Below are 25,242 nucleotides of genomic sequence, written 5' to 3' on the forward strand. Positions count from 1 at the left end.
ATAATTACTACTAATTACCATTTAAAAATTATTTATGTATAACTAAACAAATATAATTGAAAATGCACACAAAATAAAAATTATTTTCAAATTATAAAAAATATAGGTTTTGAAAAACAAAATTGTAGAATAATCATGAAATATTATAGAAAAAACAGAAATTATTTATAGTAATGTATTAAAATGTTGTAATTATAATTATTGCTAATTACAATTTAAAAATTTACAATTTAATTACTGTTTTTTTGTTGTTACTTAATACTATCTTAAAATTTACTTATTGTTACATTTATAAACAATTTAAAATTAATTACTGTTAATTGTTGTTCTATACACGTGTTTTTCGCTCAGTCTTTTAAATAGCCCAAATTTGTTTAATTTTAAAAAATAATGTTGTGGTCAGGCCATAAATTCATTATCCGACCCTATTTCTTTTTATTCAACTCATACTGGTTAAATTAAATATGAACTTTTTAATTTGACATAGTATTTAGTTACTGTTAATTACTAAAATAATAGTAATTAATGATTTATAATTAATTAATTACTAATAATAATTAATTATATCTATTAATTACTAATAGTAATTAATTACTTATATTTAACACTAGCCGCAATTTTCAAAAAGAGATGAACCTTATTTGAGATCTAGCAAAACTAAACCTCATATATTTAAAACAGAAAACACGACACCATCTATAGGTTTCGTACACATTTTAATTTACTAAGAAACGTTTATACACATAAGAAGTGGAAGACTGGAATCTCTACCTAAAACTACAAACTTTTGCTATAGACAGAAGAGCCAAAACTGAATGAATTGCTTTGGATCAGTGATTTAGATAGCAACAATAAGGCGAATAGAATTTCAAAAAAAAAAAAAAACACTTTGGAAAAGCTTAATAGAAATGGGATCAGAAATAGGGATTCTAAATCCATAAACAGAGCTCCACATAAAATTCATAGATAGTTTTCAAACTTCCTTCAAAATTTAATTATATATTCTCTTTTATATATTCAGAATACACTTTTCATTTACTAATTACTAATAATAATTAATTAAATCTATTAATTACTAATACTAATTACTTACTGATATTTAACAACAAAAATTGCTAGCAAATGGGCTAAATTATTAATTACTTAAAATTAAATACGTATTGTTATTATTATTTAGTGTTAATTAATTACTAATAATTATGTATTATTAATCATTATCATTGTATATACTATTATAATTAAATTTAAGAATATAAGAACATAATGATCCAATTATCAATTACATTGTTTAATTATCAACTTGGTATTATTTAAATAGTTTAATTATTACTTCATTAATTACATAAAAAATTTATTTACAACATATTAATTACTTATTAAATTTAGTAACAATATTATTATACTTATTTTTATTACTATTACTATTATTATTGTAATCTTATAATTATTTTTTATTTTATAATTTGTATAATATTAATATTAATATTAATCTAATAATAATGAGTATTATTAAAAATTGTAAGTATAAAAATAGTTTTTCTTACAAATACTTATTTAAAATACTTATTTAAAATTGAAATAATTGAACTTTATGCACATTCAACCTTGTCTGCCAAACTTTTTAGGAATTTGCTTTGTGAACCAGGAACTTAGAGAACTTTCAAGGTGTCTGTCAAACTCTCTTGTTGTAATCTCCAACTTCAAAGAAGTTAGATAACTCTCTAACTTCAGGAGTCTGCAAATCAAAAAATTATGTAATAAATTTGCTACTCGGAGAACTCTTAAGTTAGTAAATTCCCTATTTTTTACTTATTTCAATCTTTGTTTATAGTTGTTTCAATAACTTTATAGTAGTCCTTTGTTATAGTTCTTTGTTATTTCAATATGTGTTTTAATGATCCCCAACTATCGACCATCATTTTTAGCCAGTTGTAGTGGCCTGGTGTTAATAAGATAGATTTGACTTATGCTCTGCCATTAGGTTACATAAACAATTGTGTCCATTCGACGTTTATTTCAATATATGTTTTAATGATCGCCGACCAACGGCAAACATTTATGACCAGCACTTGTTCCAATCTATTGAATAGAGTTCATGTTCATTCAATAGTTTACAGAAAATGTTGTGACCAGTGAATGACGTATTTTTCTTCTTCAATTTTTTTGTACCTTTTCTTCTTCATTTCTTAATTTTTTTTGTCATTCCTAGTATGTTTAATTTTCTTTATTTTGGTTCAAATGGGTGATAAACCACCCATTTATTGCAAGATGATGCCTATCGAAGTTTGAAATTCGTCGCTATAGCGAGCGACAGCTTGCGGCATTGTTTAGTTTAAGAAGATGATATGCTTTTGTTAATTGGATCGGGTTTGTTTGACTCGGATTAATACTTTTACTATTACTATTTTGATTGTAATGTTATATTCATTTCTGATTTTATATTTATTAAAATATTTATTAACTTTACAACTGATAATTACACTTTCTTTATTGAGGTTAGATTGTTGTTACACTTTTATTCAATTGTCTTTAATAACTATTTAGGTAAATGTTTACTTACTTTTTTATATTATGATGCTTTCATTAATTTTTAATTTAGGTTATAATATTTACACTCATTGATTATTAATTTTTTTATTTGTAGTGGACATGTGTGGTTGTGTACCCTTGATGAGGTTGAAAACTATAAGATAAAGCCAAAACACAACATGATGCAACATATAGGAGTTGTTAGTGACATGTGCCTACAATTAAGTCGTAATAATATACATCTACCCAATGAAAGGAGGATCCTATTACTTTTGAAATCTTTAATTGATGAATGGGAGCCAGTAACGCAATCTATATGGGAGAAGTAGGGGTGATCACAAGCCAAGCCTAGCCCAATAATTGATTATTCAAGCTCGGTTTGGTAGAAAACTGCAAGGCTCCCGAGCTTGATTTGAATCAGAAATGGAAGCTCGAGTTCGGATCGAGGACAGAATGTATGTGTTCGAGCTTGATTCATCGAGCTTGAATTCGAGCTTTCTGAAACACAATTTGGAAAAATAAGACACTTCGGAAAAATAAATTATGAAACACAATGATCACTCCTTCATCTCTTCCTCTTTTCTTATACATGCATCTTACCTTAAAGTAAACAATTCAATCCAAGGGCTTCTTTAATGGAAAATAATTAAACAAACCATGTAACAAATAACAATTAGATGATCCAAACCCTTTTCCTATAGCATTCTTCTTTGATTTTAAGTCTCGCATTTAGTTAACTTTTGTTCTATGTCCATCCAAGGAGTTGATGGTTTGCCAGTTCCAACATGACTCCTATGGTTTCATGAACACTATAGTGTATAGTCATTTTTTTCTCCAATTTTCTTTTCCAAGGGGTAAGGAAGGTTTGACATTAAATAAGAGGGAAGTCATATAGACCCAATCAAAGGAAAACACACATGTTGGGTACAAATTCAGAATGAATAAGGAAAAAGCATGCAAAATTGCAGAGATAGAGAACATTTGAAATTAGCCATCTATTAGCAAGAAAACTCTTGGCAGATCTATCAATTTAGAATCAGGGGCACGTTTTGGAATTCCAAGAAAGGGGCATAAAAACTAACCTAGTAGTACTTGAGTAATTGAGCCCTCTTCTTCTTGTATGTTGGGGCGAGAAGACCAAGCTCCATGTCAAATGGCACAGGTTCTAACACTACAAAAAATAAGGCTTTTGACGACATTAAACAAATGTCACCAAAACCACTACAAACGTCACAAAAGGCTTCTCACGACATTTGCGCAAACATCGCGCCTCCAAAAGTCTAGAAAACTTTCGACGACGTTTACGAGACTTTTCAATGACGTTTGCAAATGTCACTGAAATTGCTCTATCTCCCCTCAGGCACACTTATGGTGACATTTACGCACCAACTTTTGACGACATTTGTAAACGTCACCAAATAATGGCAATTTTCGATGATGTTTGAGGTGGACAAGGGGAAAAATCTGTCATCCTATGGTGACCGAAAATTGTCATTATTTGGTGACGTTTACAAATTCGATGACATTTACAAACGTGGCCAAAAGTTGGCAAAATTTTTTTCTCCTTTGCCTTTGTTGACGTTTACAAACATCACCAAAAGTTGACTAACTTTTTTCTATTTTTCCCGTTTTGCAACTATCAAAATGAATTTACATCACCTGATTAATCACATTTATCCATATAACCTTATAATTGACAATATAAACAAATATTAAAATATTATATAAAAACTTTAATACTTACAATTAAACATTTATGTTTAAACGAAAATATATAAAAAAAAAAAAACAAGACAGAATATCATCCAAAATGAAGGGATTTCCCCTTTGCATTCACATTCTCCTCCCTACTTGTTACATACGCACAAGAGGACCCTGTGCTAAGTACTTGTTCGATGTCCTGCAAAAGTCAAAACAATTATATTATATCACTAAAAGATATAAAAGTATAAACATGTTTTTTTCTTGGTTGATATAAAAATAAAATTAAATTTGGCTTATCTTACCGGGTTTGATGATGGACCTGCATGATGGGAATCAAAATCTCTAAGTGGAACAGGAGTGTTTTCCGATCTATGGCTCTGCACAAAAAAACAGTGTATTCAAATATTCTTATCAAGATTGAATAAGAGAAATGGATTAAGTATCATAAACATAATATTCCATACAGCTGACAAATACAAAGCCAATGAATATGAAGAAATACTTTTTGTTGGCTATTTTGATTTTTTTTTATTGATTTTTGCATCATAACATTTAACCAAATTATAAAGTGCAGCTCAAGTTTCTTCTAGTGACAACAATTGAAAAGGATCAAATACCAAATAAACCTAACTTGAAATTACCATTTACCTCCACTTAAGCCAAGTTAATATAATTGCTAAGACTTGATTGAAAAGGATCACATTTACCTCCACTGCTGAGCGAATGGGATCAAATGCTGGTATATGACTTAAATAAATAATACAAATTCAAGCTCTAAATCTCTGCTACAAGTAGCTAGAGTCTTTACCAACAAACTAGTTGGCAAAGGAGTGTTACAACCATGGTCTTAGCAGATATGATCTTAGTGTTGATCTCTTTAAGGCCGGTTTTTTGGGTCAGTTTTTAAAACAATGATAGAAATAATCTTAGAGAAGCAAGTTGTGCAAGGTTGATCCAAGATTCAAAACAATTCTTGGGAACCCATGATTAAACGAGCACTCTATACTGTCATTGAGGCCCAGCCCAATCTAAGCTGAATTTACACCATGGGTGTAGATTTGTGCCTATGCAGCTCTACCCACTAGTTTAAACCGGCACCAACTTTGGCCAACAAATGGCTTGTCTTTGTCTAGTGACCACTCATCAATAATTCTTTAGTAGGCCTCTGACTCAAACAAAATGTCAGAGCTAGATGTGTCCTATAACCAAAGGTCAGATCTGCTTTGTACTACAATGCAGTAGGGGCCCCTACGTTACCCACAGATTCATGTGAAAGTGGAACAACCATACCAGACCTAACTACAGCCATAATAATGAAGTTGGGAGCAGAACCATGTGAAACCCTTCTTAGTTATGTCTCTTATCATAGTCCATGCATATTGTTGTGCCATCCCATATATCCTATAGTGCACTTCCCTAGGTTCCATAACCATATAAAACTACCCTTAGCTACGGCTTTGAAGTAATTCCCATGATCGATGATTCCCTACACATATTAGTCCAAATATAGCAAAGGATTGTACACGGATAGACCAGGTGGTGAAACAGTACAGACAAAGTAAAAGAGGAAATCCCAAAAAAATACAATGCCCTTTGGCACATCCCTTGAAACACTTCAACTCCAAAAGCCAAGAGATGGCTGAAGCTACTACTACTTTATTGTAGACTTCAACTTCCGACACCTTGCTGCACCCTGGAATTGCATAATTCAGATTAGCTGAACGTGATGGCTGCGTAGAAGGCTTTGGGAACTAATTATAACTTTGCAATTGATTAAGATTTCCCCAATATTAACTATTTATTTCTTGTTCTTTTCTATTTACACTTTTTTTATTTAATTAAGCAAGTTCAGAGGTCAAACTGGATGGTTCATCAAAACGGCTTAAAGTTCAGTCCTATTCTGATATATAGCATTGTATGATCATTTTATACCCAGATGGAAATCGACTACAAACAGAACCAATATGCATAAGGTAGAGAGACAAGGAGAGCTATTAACAACCATCTAGCTAAACTTGGGCCGGACTAAAACCAGACAAACCTATGGTTAAGCATTTGAAACCACAAGTAAGCCCTTGAATTAGTATATATAATGCTTCAATTAATCTCTTGGCAGCTAGCTAGTGACGCAAATTAAGATAGACTCATAGAGTTAAGAGTTAAAAAACAAAATGAAAATTCTGAAATAAAAACATTTCAGCTAGAGTCAGAAGAAGAGGATAAATGCATTAAAAATGGCCTTGTTTGACTACTTTACAAAATATAACTAATTCTGTTGTTTGCTTGTTAGACTATTTTTCTAATTATAAACGACCTTCATAAGGTTGGAAGGATAAGAAAGTAAGTCAAGGAGAGGATGGAAGAAGGAAGAGAAGAGAAGAGAAGAGAAGAAAAGGAATCAATGGAAGGCACCTAAATATTTGTGAATCTGGTTCTTCTGTGTTTTAGTGGTTTACGTGCTTTTCTGTACGAGGTTCTTTGGTTGAGAGCTGAAAGGCTCAGAAAGAAGCTGAGGCAGAAAGGTATCAGAGGTCCTCCACCTTCTTTTCCTTATGGGAACTTTTTGGACATGAAGAGAATCAAATCTACTATGATAGGCATGTCTCCTTTAATGGAGAAAGATGGTAGTCTGACCAATGGTTTGGAATAGACTGCAAAGGAGCTATACATCATGTACAATTAGCCCAACACAAACAACCCAAAAGATCAGACTACTGGGAATAGACTGACCCAAAACATGTCTCTTCTAATTGTAATAAGTCAATAATCCATGCATGCCTGCACACTTAGATCATTTGATTTGTATGGTATGGAAGGTTTTGTATCTTGACAACTGCAGGATCTGTCATAGATCATTTGTTTTTCTTCTTCGATTTTTCCTTCGGTCTTGATTCTTAGCTGCAGATATGGGTTTAGCAATCTTAGAAAATATTTTGTTTTCTTTTAGCTCTAGAAGTCAATATTCTCTTGTAAGAAGTAAATGTTCCACCCATAAGTTTAAATAGAGCTGAAATTTTTGGAAAAGAATTAGTGAATGAAATAAATTTTATGAGCACCTTTGCCTCTTTTGTTTGGTCCAGACCCCAAACATTCTTGATGCATGGTGCAAACTCCTTCAAGCTATTAGGTATTGCCTCATAGATTTTCTAGGTGCTGATTTCAAGGTTATTTTATTATATATTCTTTTCTTATTAGATCTATATACTATTAGATTTGGCATTGCCCCTTCCGCTTAGTTTAGAAAAAGTATAAATATAGATATGTATAATTTTATAGTGCAAAATAAGGTTTAGAAATACAATATACAAAGTTTTATGTTTTGTACTGTATATATTTGCATTTGTACATTTCCCAAATTGAACCTTCATTATCAAATCTGCATTTCAACATTGTGAGTCTTATCTCTATCAAAAACTTAATTTTTTTTATATATATTCAAGGTAAAATTTATTACCAGGTGGGAAAGAGTTCGAAGCTATGTTGCCCAAATTAGGTTAGGACATTAGTAGTGTAAAGTTTTAGAAATGAAGTAACACTAAAATTGTGGTGTTCAACAGTAGACAGGCATAATATGATACCAAGTGTAGCTTTTCGTTTTCATTTTCTCATTTAGTAAAACTTGAATGACTTCGATTATGCTTTAGTTATAAAGTTCTGCTTGAGTATGATCAGCTTGGCCAATTGTAGCTTGACCAACTTTTTTTTGGCATGTCTTAATGTTATCAGGTTGCAAAATGGCTGCAACAACAGCTTCTACCTTTCTTGTTGGATCGGTTGCTCCATATGGTGCGCAGGCATGCATGGATTCAAAACTGAAGTTATATAGAGAACATACCTTCTACTTTGAGTTATGATGCTTAACTATTATCTACTTGTTAATATGATTTAGAACGCCCTGCCAGTGTTAGTGTCAAATTATCAAATTGCCCACAAACTATTATTATGCTTGTTGAATAAAAAACTCCAAAGGGAAAGGATAAAAGAGCAAATAAGTGGTGATGAGAATGATGGTAAGAAGAAAATATCAGATTTAAGATTGGAAAAAGTGAAAATGAGATTGAAGAGTGACTATGGAAGCAATGGTGTAAGCAGAGGTCTGAGTGGAGGGTGAAAAAGGTGGTGTTAGCCAAAGTCTATTTAGTTTGAACTTGAACCATTTAGAGGGTTGGGAGGAACTTAATTTGCACAAATGGGTCAGCTAACTAATCTTTGTCTGGGTTGTTCTTCTCTCTATAATCTCTTTCTCTCTCTCTCTTTTATATTTTAATAAAATTGTTTATTTATTGTCAAAAACCATTTAATAGCTTGAGATCTAGCCGATATGTAGCAATTTATATGCATACAAAATTACAAGTAGTTCACTTGGTTTGCATGTGCTTTACATATATTTTAAGACCTTATCTAGGATTGGTCAAGTTCTTGTAAAAAGGATTTTTTTCAGGTGAGGTTCAGGGAAAGGTTTTATGACTCTTATTTACTTTTCCTATATTTTAAGGCTTCAATGTGTTTGCTTAAATTTGGACTTTCCCACTTCCCTAAGGCCTAAGGGGCCTTTTGATAACTGTTGTAATAGGTGCTAAAAATGAAATGCTGAAAATATTCCAAGTTGTGGTTTATCTAAAACTGAACCACAAGACTCATGTAGCAATCAATAAACAATGGGATTTGTGATAGCCATACCTGAACTGTGTTGAGCATGGGGAATGGATTAGGCATAGGCATGCCATATTGTTGTGCCATCCGCTCCGTGAATGATTGCAAATGAAGCACATGTGAATTTGGGTTCACCACGTTCGATTGAAGATTGTCCACCTTTTCCCGAAGTTATTGGTTCTCTTGCTCCAATTGTGTCGTGTATGTGGTGGTAGTTGTACTTTGAGAGGTGTTTCCAGACCTTGCAATACTAAAAGCACGCTTTGGGGTTGGCCCAAAGCCCAAACAGCGCACCCATGATGGATGCTCATCTCCCAAAACTGCTGCCACTGCATCATGGGAACTGATGGCCTCAACCTATGTGCCAGCTTCTGCTTGCTCTGCCACATATGTTGTCATTTTGGCCTAGAACAATTAAAAAAAAAAGCCATTACATAAAATGGTCCAAAGTATAACATACTAAAATTATTGAATGAATAAATATAAAAAAAAAATACTTACAGAAAGTTCCCTCCCCTCAGGATCATAGAACTCCCCCTAGGCGTTTGTATGGGCCCTTTTGAATAGGTCCTCTCGCCTAGGGGAGGGGGGCATTGTTTTGTCTGCTCTCCTCCTAAAACAAACCAACTAATTTGAATCATTATACAAATTAACAAAGAAATGAAAAAATATAAATTATGTTAGTCATCCCACCATTTGATGGAGAAGAGCTGCATAAGAAGTTCAGCTCAAGTGGTGATTCACCTTGTTACGAGCCCTCACCCTAGCCATTGTCTGACACTTTTGCTACAACAATGACAATTTAGTGATATTAATTTACTATGAATTTGCCATGTATAAAAAGACATTACTAAATTACTTTTAACTTATACCTTGCTCTCTGGAGTATCCCAATGTGCAAACAAACGAAGCAAATCACTACGATCAATGTTTCTCTCCCGTCGAATCGCCTCTGTTATTGCCCTCTCACGATCTGTTGCATATTTCTCATAGAAGGGCTTCTTTATATGATTTCGAAAGCCACGGAGCTGCTTCCCAACCAAACGGAGGTCTTCCTCAAACAACTCATTTTCTATTATGAACTTCTCCTACAAACAATGTCAAATATTAGTAATTAGCATGTGGCAATAATTTACTAAAAACACAATGTCACTTACCCAAATTGCATTGTGAACTCTATCCCTCACATCATGGGGTGACATCCTCCAATCAGTGATATAGGCTGGGACCTTAGAATAGTCTCTCACCAACACACCAATGTAAGATACCAACTCCGGCCGATGTGCCCCTACAGGTCGGCCTAGTTTGTCCATCTTAATAGTTGGAGCTTGCTCTCTGCTCCTACGCTATACATGGGGCAAAATGGTGCAGCCATGCCTCCCCAGTCCCCGTCGTCTACGGGAAGAACTATGGGCTTGGGAGGATGAAACTCCTATATCATCCCTAGAATGCTCATTTCTAGGGATGTTCGCCTCTTGGTTTTGTTCATTAGCCATCTACAGCAATAAAATTTGAAAAAGACCATTAATGAATCCAAACTTAGGGTAATGGTCCAACCTAAAGAAACCCATATTCATTCAGATGGAATTGGGATTGCACTAGACAGCCTATGATTCTGAGCCTATAGCTAAAATTCTACATTCTTGCAAGCGCACTAATAAAGTTTCAAGGGTTATAAGCATGCACTAGAACTTTTGTAAGTTTGTCACACCAAGTAAAATTAAATGTTGGCTGAAAGAAGAAAACTTCTACCACTTTGATTGAATATGAGATACGATTTCAAAATTACAACTGAAATAAGTAGGCTGATCAAGCACCTATGGTTACTGGTTTTATACTGCGTAGAAAATGCTTTTGGGCCTGATGAATTCAAATTGGTTGCCCCACAACAGGAAAGGACATTCCCCACCTACTCTTTTCCATGTCCATATACAAGTTCAAGGAACACTACAAAAAATAAGGGTTTCGGTGACCTACTGTAATATGCATTGTTCTGAACTCTGAAGATTGTTTTTGACAAGTTTCTATACCAGATTCTCCTATATATTTCTTTTGTTTGGGCTCACACAGATCATAGGATTTTGTTTCATTTTATATGGGTAGACAGACCCTGTCGCTACTTGCTCTAAATCTTCAAGTGAGAATAACTAGCAAGGGTTGGTAATTAGAAGTGTTAATACTTTATGTTTGAAGCAAAGGATGGAACATTTGATATGCGTGGGTTTTGGTTAAGGCTTAGTTTGGGAGAGTACAAATATATAAATATGTTCTATTCAAAATCTTGTATTTGCACTATCCCAAACTGAGACCAACCATCTGATTAACCAATAAAACCGTGACCCAGTAAGCATTCAAGTTTGCTATCTGAGTCTTGCAACTTGTTCTTCAGACCCTACATTAAGCTTGGATCTGCTAAACTAGCAGGTGCAGGGTACAACTAAATTAGCGGCACTACCCTTGACTAATGGACATATTGAGAAATTCCACTAAGACCCCCAATCCACCCAAATGGTAGTGTTATTAGTTTTGTTGAAAATAAACGAACAAGAAAAAAGATTCAGGCCAGAACCGTAATTCGATTCCTAAAACAAACACTAGAAGTTAAGAGTTGATGGACCAATTTGAATCAGTCAGTTTCCTGACACATTCTCTTTTGGGGCTTCTCTGCTTTGAGATAAGGTAGATGTTGTGTTTCATATATTTAGCTGGTGTTTGAAAATCATCTAAAATGAAATCATTTCAGGTTTCAAATTAACCAATACTAACAACAAATTTTAAATAACTATAGTAAAGCTAACAACATCCATTTAAAAACATTCAGAGTTTTCAAAGAATGGATTAACACAAACCGAAGCCCAAATGCCGAATAGCCAAACTTAGCTGTAGCTGCTGGACTTTCTTTGAAACTTTGTATTTGAAAGAGAGCAAAAATGGGAAATAGAAACGAGTAATCTTTCAGTCCTCCAAAATATATATAAAAAAAGGGTCAGTAAGAGAGGGCAGTGACGACAACGACGATGACTAAAAAGATGAAGAAGAACGCACCTGTATTTTCGTCTGAGATTAAGCTCTTTATTGAATGGATTTCTCTTTCGTTTTCTCAGAAGCTCTGTTTCATTCTTTGACTGAATGCGAATGGAGGGTTTTTTCCCCTCCTTACAAAATTTTAATTACTACCCTATAGCAACGACCACAATACAATTGTGTTCCCACCAATTAACTAATTTTTTTTTTTATGAAAACAAATTAGAAATGGTATAAAAAAGATATGGTAACCTAGAGCCAACAAGGACCACGATATAATTTTGTTCGTGTCCACTCCACTTCACTTTCCCTTACTTCCATTAACTACTTAATTAATTAGATATGTAAATAATAAATAATATTAATAGATAATAATAATAATGATATTTATAATAATACAAAACACTATTAATTAATTAATTAATTAATCATTCATTTATTTATTCAAGATATTGATAATTAATTAATTATTAAATTTAATAATTAATGAAGATTAATTAATATGATATTTAATATTCAATTAATTAATAGCAAATGACTAATTATTAATATTAATCAATTAATATTTAATTAATAAAATAATACAAAACAATGTCTTCTTTTACCTGATTCAATTTATATTGGGTTTAGGTTTAGGTTGATGTGCCCTAGGGGCGCTCACGGTTTGGTTAGTCAAATCGGTCTTACCAATCTTTAGAAAACTCGTAATTAAAGTCGATCGGTTAATCGGTTGATTGGTTCGATTAACCGTCAGTTTGGTTCGTTGGTTTTGTAGTTTTTTATATTTACAATATTTATTATAAAAATATAATAAAAAATATAAATATATATAACATATTAAATTTTAAATAATAAATAATATATTATGTATTATAAATATATATGTTTGTATATAATACATATTCATTAATTTATAATATATAGAAAATATATATATAATACATAAATATATAGAAATATATGTATACTGGTTGATTCGTTAACCTAAACCAAACCGATACATCTGGTTTTATAAAAATACCAAACCAAAACCAAACTAACAGGTTTGGTTAACTAGATTTCCGATTCAATTTTTAGTCAGTTTTTTGGTTTGGTTTGATTTTTTGGTTTTCTTGCTCACCCCTAATGTGCCTTGTCAGATTAGAGTTAGGGGTGCAACCCTAGGCAAGTTACATTTAGCGACTTCCCGAAGAAGCCCATCAAGGGAGTGTTGACCGGTGTGAGACGATCTCTGTCGATGCTGAGCTAGTCAAAGGTGTCTTCGAACAAGATGTCAGCTAAGCTCCCAATATCTACCAGGATGCACCGAACTTCATAATTTGCAATATCGGCTGTGATCACCAGGGCATCATCGTGCGGGGTTTGTACACCACTGAGGTCATCTTCGGTGAATGTGACTAGTTCCTCTTGTCTCTTCTTCTACTCCCTGTTGTTGATCTCCATCAAGTGTGCGTACCTCTTCCAGCCCGACCTGCTCTCCCCTCCGAAAGCCATTCCTCTCCGGCTGGGGGAGCTCGGCCTGGGACGCGACTCAACCTTAAGGGGGTTGTCTTCTTTTATGTCAACAAAGACCGTTAAGTAGCCGCGCCAGATTAGGTCTTCAAGGTGGTGCTTGAGGTCGAGACAGTTGTCGGTCTCGTGGCCGTGGTCCCAATGAAAATCGCAGTACTTGTCACGGTTTCTTTTGTTGGCTTGGGTTTTCATCTTTTTGGGCTATCGGACATACTTGTTGTCTCAGATCTACATCAAGATTTCAAACTGTAGAGCAGTTAGCGGCGTGAAATTCCTGAAGGTCAGAGGTAGTGTGCACGGTCTCTTCTCTGGTCGACAGTCCTATCGCTTGGTTTCTTGGTCCCTCTCTGTCTTCCGCTCCTTGGCGTCCCTTCTCTTCCTATCAAGTTGTTCCTCCTCATCTCTTAGTTGTGCTTGGGCCTCTTTCGCATTGATGTATTTCTAAGTGTGGCTCATCCGCGCAGCTAATGCATGAGGAGGGTTCTTGGATATGGAGAAGTTGAATAGCGAAGGGTGGAGTCCGTGCTGTATGGCTGTGACAGCCACTGAGTGGTTCAGGTTCCGGACCTGTAGTGCTTTGATCTTGAACCTCACCATGTAGTCTCTGAGAGATTCTCCTTTCCTCTGTCGCACCTGCATGAGGCTGGCTGAAGTCTTCAAGTGCTTCTGGCTTGTAAATTGCTTCAGAAACTAGCTCTCCAGCTGCTCCCATGATGCCATGGAGTGTAGGGGAAGAGACGAGTACCAAGTTAGGGTCGGACCATTGAGGGTGGCTACGAGAGCTTTGCACATCAAGCCTTTGGACGAACTGTGCAGCATCATCTGAGCCTTAAGTGCTATGATGTGGTCACCGGGATCGATATTCCCATCGTACTTGTCAAACTGTGGTGCCTACCATCTTGCAGGGGGAATCTCATCCACGATCTCTTGGACGAAGGGTGGTTCCTTGACGGGTTGCAGCGTGTGTGGCTCTTTCTTTCTTGGGCTGCGCTAGGTAGTCTTTAACTAAACTGGGCTCGGCAATAGAGACCACCTGGGGCGGCGTTCGTTTTTTGAACCTTTCCTTGGCCGAGATCCGAGTAGTCTGGTGAGTCCTACTATAGTTGTTGGGTTCGCGAGGATGGGTAAAGGAGACAGACCTTCTTGTAGTGTCCCCTACTTGTTTGATCAACGTGTTTTGGGGTTCTTAGGGCGAGGACCGGCCTTCGTATGCATCAGGGAAACAGGGGGAACGGTCTAAGTGGGCGATGTCGCGGACCATAACGACTGCATCATCGCCAAGATTTGGGCAACCTTTTCTTGCATTGCTTGGAATTGGATAGGGTCAATCGCAGCTAGTTGCAGTTACTGGGTTTCCTGGCATGGGGGGCTGTGGCAGAAATATTCCCGAGATGGGGATCGGGCTATCGAACGCTCTGAATGGTTTCTTCGCATCTTGATCGCTTCTTAATTGCATGAGGAGAGAGATTTAGGGAAGGCTTTTTGTGTGTTTCCCACAAACGGCACCAATCTAATGCTGCTCGATCCTAGGTAGTGCAAGAATCAAGGTCACAGTCAAATAATCTGTTTCAACTAGGCAGAGCCAAGGTGGAAGGACGAAGCCGTACAATGAGAGCTGCAAGAAAGAAACAAGCCAGAGGTTCGATCCCTTACCTTGAGTGAGAGGTACAATTATATAGTTGAAGGTTTGTGTCCCGATTGGATTAGACTTTCGGGGTTGTCAGGATGAGGTTAATCGCCGAGGTCTTTGGGATAAGGCCCAATCCCCAACGGAGTTGTCCCCGTTTATTCTCCTCTCTTGGTCTTGTCTATCTACAAGACGTGGAGTCATCGTGGCTAGGAAGGTGGAGTGGGGCCATGGAGGTAATGCGGTGCTAACATGGCCAAGGAGATAAAGTAGGCTGCGGATGTGGTGTGGTGTTGACGTGACTGAGGAGATAGGGCAGCCACATAGGCACCATGTGGCATCTAGAACCATCTCAACCATGACCCAAACACCACTCCCCCAATTCCGAAGTTGAGGAGTAAAGTGCTCGGCCGAGGTGTAGCGCAGAAGAGGTCTTAAGTCCTCAGCTGAGGAACTCAAAGTTGAAGTTTAGTTGAGCTTTTGGTCAGACTTATGTGGCTCGGGGTTTGACCGGTTTGTTTGGGCTAGTCCGGTCAAGTTGATGGAAGTACCATCTCTGAAACAGGTTGTTAGAAGCGTCGCTTCACTTCCCAAGGTTATGCACATGCTAAGGGCGAAGGTGCCAATTGGTCTTCCCGAGCTTGTCAGAGTGGCACTTGATCTTCGTTGTTGGTGCTCGGCGTTTGCTTCTGTTTCGGGGTTATCAGTTCGGTAAGATGTCTTCATCGTCCTTCTGTTCTTCCTCTTCCTATGATTCTTCTTTTAGTTTTAGTGCTTCCCATTATGAGTCTAAGTCGGGGTCTTTCACTGAGGCCGGGGACTTTAAGGGGGTAGATTCTAGTAGAGTCATCGAAGCCGAGGAGGTTAAGGCTGGGTTGTTGAGCGTGGAGGTAGAACTTCTTGTGCGGGCCAGTCGTCGATTTGGGACCACCCCTTGCTGTTTGACTCCCGGGGATATTGCTCATATTTAGGCTCTACGCTACATTCCCGAGGAGTACGAGTTGAGATGTCCGCTTTGGTGAAAGGCCCACAAATGCTCAGTTGGGCAAGCTTTGTGTGTATGAAAAAAGTCTGGAGCTTGGGTTGTTCTTTGTGAAATTGAACAACATATGTTGTCACCAATTTCAAGAGGAATCTTAAATCTTGAATAGGCAGTTCTTCCTCTTGGTAGTAAAAGTGTTGCAATTCCCGATGATGCACACACTAACACAATCCTTTGTTCAGACCTTAATTGTGTAATTATTGCTTTCCAAATATAAGTTTTTCCTGTACCTTAATTTCCATGCATAAAAAATAAACCTCATGAATTTGTATGGACTATTTGTAAGATTGCTTCAAATACAATTTTTTGTTACATGTTCAATGAATATATATGCAATTTTTGAGGAATTCCATCATAATTAATTTCTTCTCAAATTAGTCTATTTTTAACCCGAATTTGAAATGACATATATGGAAATGTAAGTGTTGAAAAATCTCTAAGATAACTATTACACTTGCTTAATATCTTTTCAATTTCATGTAACGAATAGTTCCTTAATTGCTCATCTGACAGATTAATTGAGTTGTCTTCTAGTATTCTTCTTTGGCGATGTAATATATCGTCTGAAAGCAATTCCCAATGTTTATTCCACAACTTGTTAGGGTCTAAAACCTCACAAAATAATAGAATTGTAACAAATATTTCACGTAGTTGTTGACCAGTAGACCACAACCCAACTTGTTCAATAGCTTTATGCCACTCATAATCATCATCTGACAATCCAAGCACTGAACATGCTGACTTAAAGGTAGGGTAGATGATTACATTCATTGTTCTGATTTCCTCAAAACTCCTTCGACCTCTTACAATATTTAAAACCATTCTAAGATAAAATCAGTCACCTGAAGTTGGGTGTATATAGTAAATTCTCCCAATTGATTTATCCGACTTTCTTCTAGTCCAAATTTTGTTTTTTTTTTATTCCAGGCCCACTTTATAGGAAAATCAGCATATGTCAACTCCCTTACGTCATCATATATACTATTTGCATACATCCATTGAGTAAACTTAGTGTGTTTCAAATCGGACCTATTCAAAACCCTAACTAAATTGTCATTATCTTTAAAGGTAATAGTTTGCTCATCAGGGAGATGAAATGATAATCTTTCAACACTTGAGAATTGGAATTGAATATCAAACATGAATATTCTCCAACAAGTTTCCGATGCTGAAATATAGCAACAATCTAAATAAGTTTTGATATCATCAACTTCTCTTCCCTCATGAATTCCACAATGATTCTCTTCTACATCTTTCTTAATAACAATAGCGGCCCTATCTTGTCATTTATTAAAGTACTTGAATAAGTACTTAATAAATCTGGAACGATTGCATGATTCTACATTGATATGTGCTTGAAACCGATAAAGTAAATCAATATTGTATGGAATAATCCATCTATTATCCAAAATATGGCCATTCTTTATTGCAATTCGTCCATTATTTTTTCTTCCATATATAAGATAACCATTTCCATCAAATGTGGTCTCATTACAAAATTCTTTAGGACAATGCTTAGAGCATTTTCCATTAATCATGCAAGGAGCATTTAGGTTTAACTCTCCACATAGACCATGAACCATATACCAAACCACTGTTTCATATGCCTCAAGATCTTTATCCTTATTTGGAAGCTCAACTGAAATAATTCTATCATTTTGTTGCAAGAATAACATAATATGTGCATGTGGCAACCCACGTTTTTTAAATTCAATGGTATAAATTGCTGCAAAAATTAGAAATATATTAAATTATTATACTTAATAAAATTATGTGATTTAAATATCTATGAATAGAATTACCAACCAATTATAATACTTGTAATGACTCTTCCCAAACATAAAAAAATTATTCTTCAAATCTCTCATCATTTGGTCCAATTTTATCTTGAAGATGCGAGCAACAATATCTGATCTTTCTTCTTTTTTTTGGCCCAAGTATGATCTCTACAAATCTCTTTGTTTCATTCCATTTTGGATTACATGTGAATGTAAGAAAAATATTAAGCAATTCAGCTCATCTATAGATGACCACTGCATCCTAATAATTTTGAACCATATATCTTGGACCTCCAATGAAAGATGATGGCAATATGATGCATCGTCTTACAAATGATGCATTAGTGTCTCCTACAATAACTTTATCTCTTATACCCTTATAAAGTTCTACTTGAATATTTGACTGAAATAAGTCAACATGTTCTCTTCTATACATGTTTGTGCATCAACAACAAATTGATGGAACAAATGTCCACCTCAGATTAATGGTTGTCCTTCAAAATGCCTTTGTTGCAATCTAAATGCATAATATTCACACATGCTTATCTTCGTACGTTTCATTACACAACACGTCTATTTTGAAGATTTGTTAACAATAAATCAACTCTAAATCTATCCTCTACATATAGAAATAATAGTGGATATTGCATTGCCACAAAACTTGGATGCAATTCATTAATTCTCCTGAGACCACCTGATCTTTATTTAATAATAACATCTTGGTGTGTGCATCAATTCATCTCCATTTCCAACTATAATTACTATAATCTTAGATGTAGTAGGTAAGTTGTATTGTCTGCCATCTTTCCGACGATTACCAATGAGTCTTTATCAAATTTTCTTCATTAAATCTATCTCATGCCATTCTAAAAACCTTTGAAAGGGCATTATGTTCATCCAACATATTTAACAACCCTTCAACAATTTCTCTATCCAACTCATTTGAACCCACATTATCATTTATTGCATCTATCCTATTTGATACCTCATTGGGTGTATCATATATGTAATGTTATGCAAATTTTGGTCATTTTCCACTCAATGATAATAATGATCCAATCTTGTGGAGGTTTTGCCCAATTAAACAAAATGCATAAGGGCCCCTACCATCATTGATCTTATTATCAAATTTTCATCCCATAGAAGTAAACGCAAATAAGGAGTTACAAGCTCTAATATTCTCTCTAAAGTTATTTGATCTGCTTTCAAAAATCTTGTAATTTCTTGTAGATATGATAGTTTAACTCTTCCAATTTGCCAACAAATTGAAAACTTTAGAGTAGAAGTTCTACACATCTTCTTATTCCTTTCTTTATTCCAGACAATTGCTCCATAGTAAGTACATATTTCAGTAGGAGGTCCAAAATCCCAAATTTCTCTAATATTTCCTATAAAGTAAAATTTAAATATTTTAAATGGACATTAATACTGTTAAAAGGGTCTATATATCTAATTTTTGTAAAATACTTACTGTTTTGAGTGCCCTCAATGACATTTTCCTCTTCATCATCGGGCATATCGTCTAAAGCTAAATGACCATATCCTCTTTCTTCTACATCATCTATCCTCTTATCTAAAGACAAATGGTCATTTCTCCTATTATTATCTCCTATATATCCTAATCAATTAGTAATTAATTTATTAAAAATAATTATATTAAATACATTATAAATATTATTTATTTACCATATACATCTTCCTCCAAAACTTTGTTTGCTTCCTTTCTATGTATAGTAAATATAAAGTTCCTCTGGATTTGAGAATTCCTATCTTGTTCTTGTAACTTTTTCAAAAAATACTTCATTAGTTTCAATTCTATAAATAAAAAAACGTACTAATATTCAATGTGAATAGTCAAACAATATACCAATAATGTTATGATTAGGAGCAGATAGTCTATGACTGGAAGTAGCTGAAGCATCAAACTATTTTCTTCTATTTCTACGTTGGATCAAAATAAATCTTCTTAATTTTTTAGCCTCCTTGGCCCGTTGTCTTTCACTCAAATCCATTTCAATTGTGCATGACATAACATATGAATAATATATATATATATATATACCTATTGCATCTAAATAATATAAACTAACTGTTAGGTCAAATAATTAACAATCAATAAAAGAAAAATAATGTTATTACAGAGATTAAATAATAGGTAAGGTTGGCGTACCTGAAATTGAATTTTATATAGTTTGACAATGCTATATCAATCGAAATATTTGCATAAAAAATAATAAATACTTGTTTCATTGATGTATATATAAATTGTTGTAATAACATGCAAATAATTTGAATCAATAAAGTATTGTTGAGAAATATTTAGTGTATGTCTAAATAGGAAATTATAATAAATTATATATCTTAAATATATTTCGTTTCGAATATTAAGATTATTTTTAGTATTTTTAATACATTAAAAATGTATTCGTAGTGAAATAATAGAAGTATTATAAAAGTAACATAGTTAATTGTTATTATGTTAATACTATACAATTATAATCAATATAAGTAATTATGGCTACTGAAATTGAATTAATTTATATAATTAATTTTATAAAGTAACTTAGTAGTATAATTAATTATTTAATAAAAAATTTTGTAAGTAGAAAATATTAATTTATGTATTTGTTAGTTTTGTTAATATTAAATAGTGTTGTTTATATACTGATTATGTGCAATTTGTTAGCTCCTGGTTGGCAGGTGACTCGGATGCCTAGTTGAATAATTCCTACCTAGAATGTGGCTTGGACGCCTAGTTGAATGACGACGAGCTGGAGAGGTGGCTCTGATGCCTAGTTGAGTGGTGACGAGTTGGAAAGGTGGCTCTAATGCCTAGCTAAATAGTTACGAGCTAGAGAGGTGGCTCTGATGTGACCTGCAAGGAAACAGTGTTAGAGTGCTCGGGTTGTTTTACCTAAGGTGGGCACTCCGATGCTTAAGTTAGCGAATCAGAGATTTTAAGATAGCTAAATATGAGAGAGCTGGAGAGATGTGAGAACTAAATTGCGCATATACTTGGGTCTTAGGTAAGGACGCCCTTATATAGTTGAGCTGCCGTGGGTCTCGCAAAATGCTCCCGAAATCCTTAGACGTAGGGGTCCATTTCGCTTTAGAAGGAGGATAATGTGCCAGTTAATAAGGCTTATTGTTTCCCTCCGATTCGAGCGAGATGAGGACAAGGCCTACGGTTACGCGGTGTGATCCCAAAAGGTTTGGAGACAACTGGCAAGCTTCTAGAGAGGTAGGTCGCCAGGTCGCCAGCAAAGAGGCAGGTCACCCGGTCGGCAGCAGAATTTGGTTGCCAGGTCGGCGGTAGAAGTAGGTCGCCTAGTCGATGGCAAAGGTAGGTTGTCAGCTAGGACCCCATTTTGGCTAAGGCAAGTTGTCGCCTAGGTGATGCTGGGATGTAGTCCAACTGTTTTGATATGCCATGTGTCATGATGTCAGTGGAGGGCCAAATCTACCCTCATCAATTGCCCCCCCCCACTCCTGAGCTGAGATCAGCTCAGCAAAGGAAGTAGATTCGTGCTTCGTCATAGGTCCTTTGGCTTGTTACCAACATATTTTAAGGTCGCTTAGGGGTCCTTGATGCTGAAAGCGGTTTGGCTTCCCCTTACGATATGTGCGTCGATGTTGGAATTTAAATAGTGGGTCGGTGTCACAGCTGCACTGTATCAATCCTCTAAGGTGTTGGTCATTTACTCCTACGATAAGCCACAAGGAGCTCAACCAATGGGGGCAACTTTACTAGCTATAGGTTGCCAACTCGCATGGGAACCTTGAAAGGCTCAACCCACAAGGGCGGCTATAGTCCGTTGGCCGCCGACTCCCTTGGGAGCCACAGTGGGCTCGACCTGTAGGGGCGACCTCGCGAACAGGGCTAACAAGGCTCGCCCGGGCTGATTACATGTATTTCCAGGTCGGCGGAGGTAGGTCACCATCTCGACGGTAGAGGCAAATTGCTAGGTCGGCGGAAGTAGGTTTCTAGTTTGGAGGCAAGTCTCTAGGTTTCCAGGTCATCGGAATTTTGACTGTCTAGTTTTGCTCTCAGCACCTCGGCAAGACTGACCTACGAGAGCGGCTCTACAACCTGCTGGCCATCAACTCCCACGTAAAGCATGGAGGGCTCGACCTGTGGCGCAACCTCACAGTTTGTTGGCTATCAACTCCCACGGGAACCACGGAGGGATCGACTTGTGGGGCGGCCTCACATTCTGTTGGTCGTCAATTCTCGCAGAGAGCATGTAGAGCTCGACTATGGGGGTGGCCTCACAGTTAGGGAGATTCTGTCCAGGCAAGACTGCTAGAACTCGTTTGGGCTAACCATTTTGCTTCTGCCCCCTAGGGGGTTCTTTCGATCAAGCGCTATTGTTGTTGCTTGAAGATGTTATTACTTGAGGGTCAGAGAATCGGGTGAGAACATAACCTTTTGTAGTGTTTCCCACAAATGACACCAATTGATGATGTGCAATTTGGTAGTTCCCAGTTGGCAGGTGACTCGGATGCCTGGTTGAATAATCCCTACCTAGAATGTGGCTTGGACACCTAGCTGAATGGCAACGAGTTGGGGAGGTGGCTCTAATGCTTAACTGAGTGGTGACAAGCTAGAGAGGTGGCTTTGATGCCTAACTGAGTGGTGACGAGCTGGAAAGGTAGCTCTGATGCCTAGTTGAGTGGTGACGAGCTAGAGAGGTCGCTCTGATGTTTAGTTGAATGGTTACGAGCTGGAGAAGTGGCTCTAATGCGACCTGCAAAGAAACTGTGTTAGAGTGCCTGGGTTGCTTTACCCGGGGTGGGCACTCCGATGCTTAAGTTAGCGAATAAGAGATTTTAAGATAGCTAGATATGAGAGAGCTGGAGAGCTGCGAGAACTAAATTGCGCATCTACTTAGGTCTCAGGGGATGATGCCCTTATATAGTTGGGCTGCCGTGGGTTTTGCAAAACGCTCCCAGAATCCTTGGCCCACGACGTAGGGTCCATTCCGCTTTAGAAGGAGGATAATGTGCCAGTTTATAAGGCTTACTGTTTCCCTCCGATTCGGGCGGGATGAGGACAAGGCCTACAATGACGCAGTGTGATCCCGAAAGGTTTGGAGACAACTGGCAAGCTTCTAAAGAGGTAGTTCACTAGGTCGATGACAAAGGCAGGTCACCAGGTCGGTGACAGAAGCAGGTCGTCAGGTCAGCAGTAGAAGTAGGTCACCCGGTTGGCGGTAGAGCGGCAAGTCGATAGGTCAGGAATAGAAGTAGGTCACCCGGTCAGCGGCAGAGGTAGGTCGCTAGGTCGGCAGCAGAAGTAGGTCGCTTGGTTGGCAACAAAGGCAGGTCGCCAGTTGGGACCCCATTTTGGCTAAGGCAAGTTGTCACCTAGGTGATGTTGGGATGTAGTCTAGTTGTTTTGATATGCCATGTATCATGATGTTAGTGGAGGGCCAAATCTGCCCTCATCATATACTATTCATATCTTTTAAGTAATAACTTTGTTGATTAAGAAATAGTTATCATTTAAATAGTAAAATATAATTAATTATATTTTCCATAAGGTATTTATTATTAGAATAATAAGATTATTTAATTTATTTTGTATATTTTAAAAATGTATTCATAATGAAATATTATAAGTATTAGTAAAATTACTATAATTAATTGTTACTATGTTCATAATATTTAATTATAATTAATATAAGTAATTATGGTTACCGAAAGATGATTAATTTTAAAATTTATTTAGTAGTCTTAATTAATATAATTAATAAAGTATTTATATTAATTTATTAATTAATATAACTAATAATAAAAATTATAGTAGTAATAGAAATAATGCTACACTTAAATTTTATGATTTATTAAAACTTATTGTAATTAATTGATATCTTTTCAGTAGTAGCTTTGCTGATTAAAAAGTAGTGAATCTTTAAATAGTAAAGTATAATTAATTATATATTTCATAAAGTAATTATTTTTTAGAATATTAAAATTATTCATTTAATTTTATTTAATTAAGAATGTATTTGCAGTAATTACTAAAATTATTGTAATTAATTGTTACTATGTTAATAATATTTAATTATAAATAATATAAATAATTAAGGCTAGCGAAATTAATTTTATCTTGACCAATTAATTAATTGTTACTATAAAGGTATTTTAGTAATTTGCCTCTACAAATAATATTAATTATGTATTGAAAATTATTTTAAGTAGTAACAAAAGATTAATTTATGTTTTTATTAGTTTTATTAATAATAAATACTATTGATTATATATTATTGATATCTTTTCATTAATAAATTTGCCGATTAAAAATTAGTGAATCTTTAAATAGTAGGGCATAATTAAATAGATACTTCGTAAAGTAATGGTTTAGTAGTATATTAAAAATATTCATTTTTTAATACATTAATATTGTATTCATAGTATTACTGAAAAATAAGTAGTGAATTTCTAAAAAGTATAAGTAAATTATAATTGTTTATATCCTTCGTTAAGTATGTTATTAATAGAACCATAAGATTATGTATTTTATCTTTTTAATTTATAAATGTATCTGTAGTGAAATATTATAAGTATTACTATAATTACTATAATTAATTTTTACTAAGTTTATAATATTTAATTATAATTAAATTAAGTAATAATGCCTAGAGAAATTGAATTACTTTATATAGAACATATTAGTAAATAATTTAGCAGTATTAGTTAGTATAATAAAATAATTAATTATATTATTTAGTTAATTAATTAATTAACTATAATTAATTAATTACTATAGCAATGATAATATTAATAATGTTATTGATATATTAAAAATTATAGTTAGTAGTAAAAAAATATTACATTATTTCTTGTTAGTTATATTAATATTAAAAGTGTTTTATATATTTAATTATATTGATTTATTTTCAATAATAGCATTGCTGAAAATTAAGTACCGAATTTATAAAATATAAATTATAAATGATTATATATTCCATAAAGAATTTTTCTTTAGAATATTAAGATTATTGATTTTATTTTAAATACTTAAAAAATGTAGTTGTAGTGAAATATTATCAGCATGACTAAAATTACTATGTTTGATTGCTAATAAGTACTCCTCAAATTATTTAGGAGTGAAATAGTAAATGCCTTAGTAAATGTGTATAATTTATTGATATAGATTAGAATAGGGAAACAAAAAACGTGTAAACAAAATCCTGTGTAGAAAATGGCAATTTAGAGAATTGTATTTTTCTACTTCAATAATAGGAATTTGGTATATAAAACACATGGGATTCATAAAAACAAACATTACCTAAATGGAATAGGTCATTCCAATTTTAATTCAAAGCGATTTCATTTCTTATTCAAATCCCAATCTTAAATGTGAACCA

At 34.8% G+C, this 25,242-nt stretch overlaps 1 protein-coding gene across 7 annotated transcripts; it reads right to left on the reverse strand.

Moving 5' to 3' along the window:
- Nucleotides 1-4,233: 4,233 nt before the first annotated feature.
- LOC148849205 (uncharacterized) lies at nucleotides 4,234-12,069 on the reverse strand. Of its 7 annotated transcripts, none has more exons than XM_088948499.1 (9): nucleotides 11,932-12,053; nucleotides 11,736-11,838; nucleotides 10,044-10,382; nucleotides 9,759-9,974; nucleotides 9,580-9,672; nucleotides 9,388-9,499; nucleotides 8,914-9,291; nucleotides 4,536-4,610; nucleotides 4,234-4,429 (listed from the first exon to the last, which is right to left on the reverse strand). In XM_088948499.1, exons 3-5 carry the CDS (start codon nucleotides 10,197-10,199, stop codon nucleotides 9,610-9,612), a joined length of 435 nt encoding a protein of 144 aa, XP_088804625.1. In that variant the 5' UTR covers nucleotides 10,200-10,382; nucleotides 11,736-11,838; nucleotides 11,932-12,053; the 3' UTR covers nucleotides 4,234-4,429; nucleotides 4,536-4,610; nucleotides 8,914-9,291; nucleotides 9,388-9,499; nucleotides 9,580-9,609. The 7 variants fall into 7 exon arrangements, with proteins under 7 accessions (XP_088804625.1, XP_088804626.1, XP_088804627.1 ...); XM_088948500.1 differs by having other exon boundaries at nucleotides 11,736-11,847; nucleotides 11,932-12,036; XM_088948501.1 differs by having other exon boundaries at nucleotides 11,736-11,792; nucleotides 11,932-12,003.
- Between the last annotated feature and the right edge of the window lie 13,173 nt (nucleotides 12,070-25,242).

Source organism: Nelumbo lutea, chromosome 6 (genome assembly GCF_056320005.1).
Source record: "Nelumbo lutea isolate HS-2025 chromosome 6, American lotus-T2T, whole genome shotgun sequence".
NCBI lineage: Eukaryota > Viridiplantae > Streptophyta > Magnoliopsida > Proteales > Nelumbonaceae > Nelumbo > Nelumbo lutea.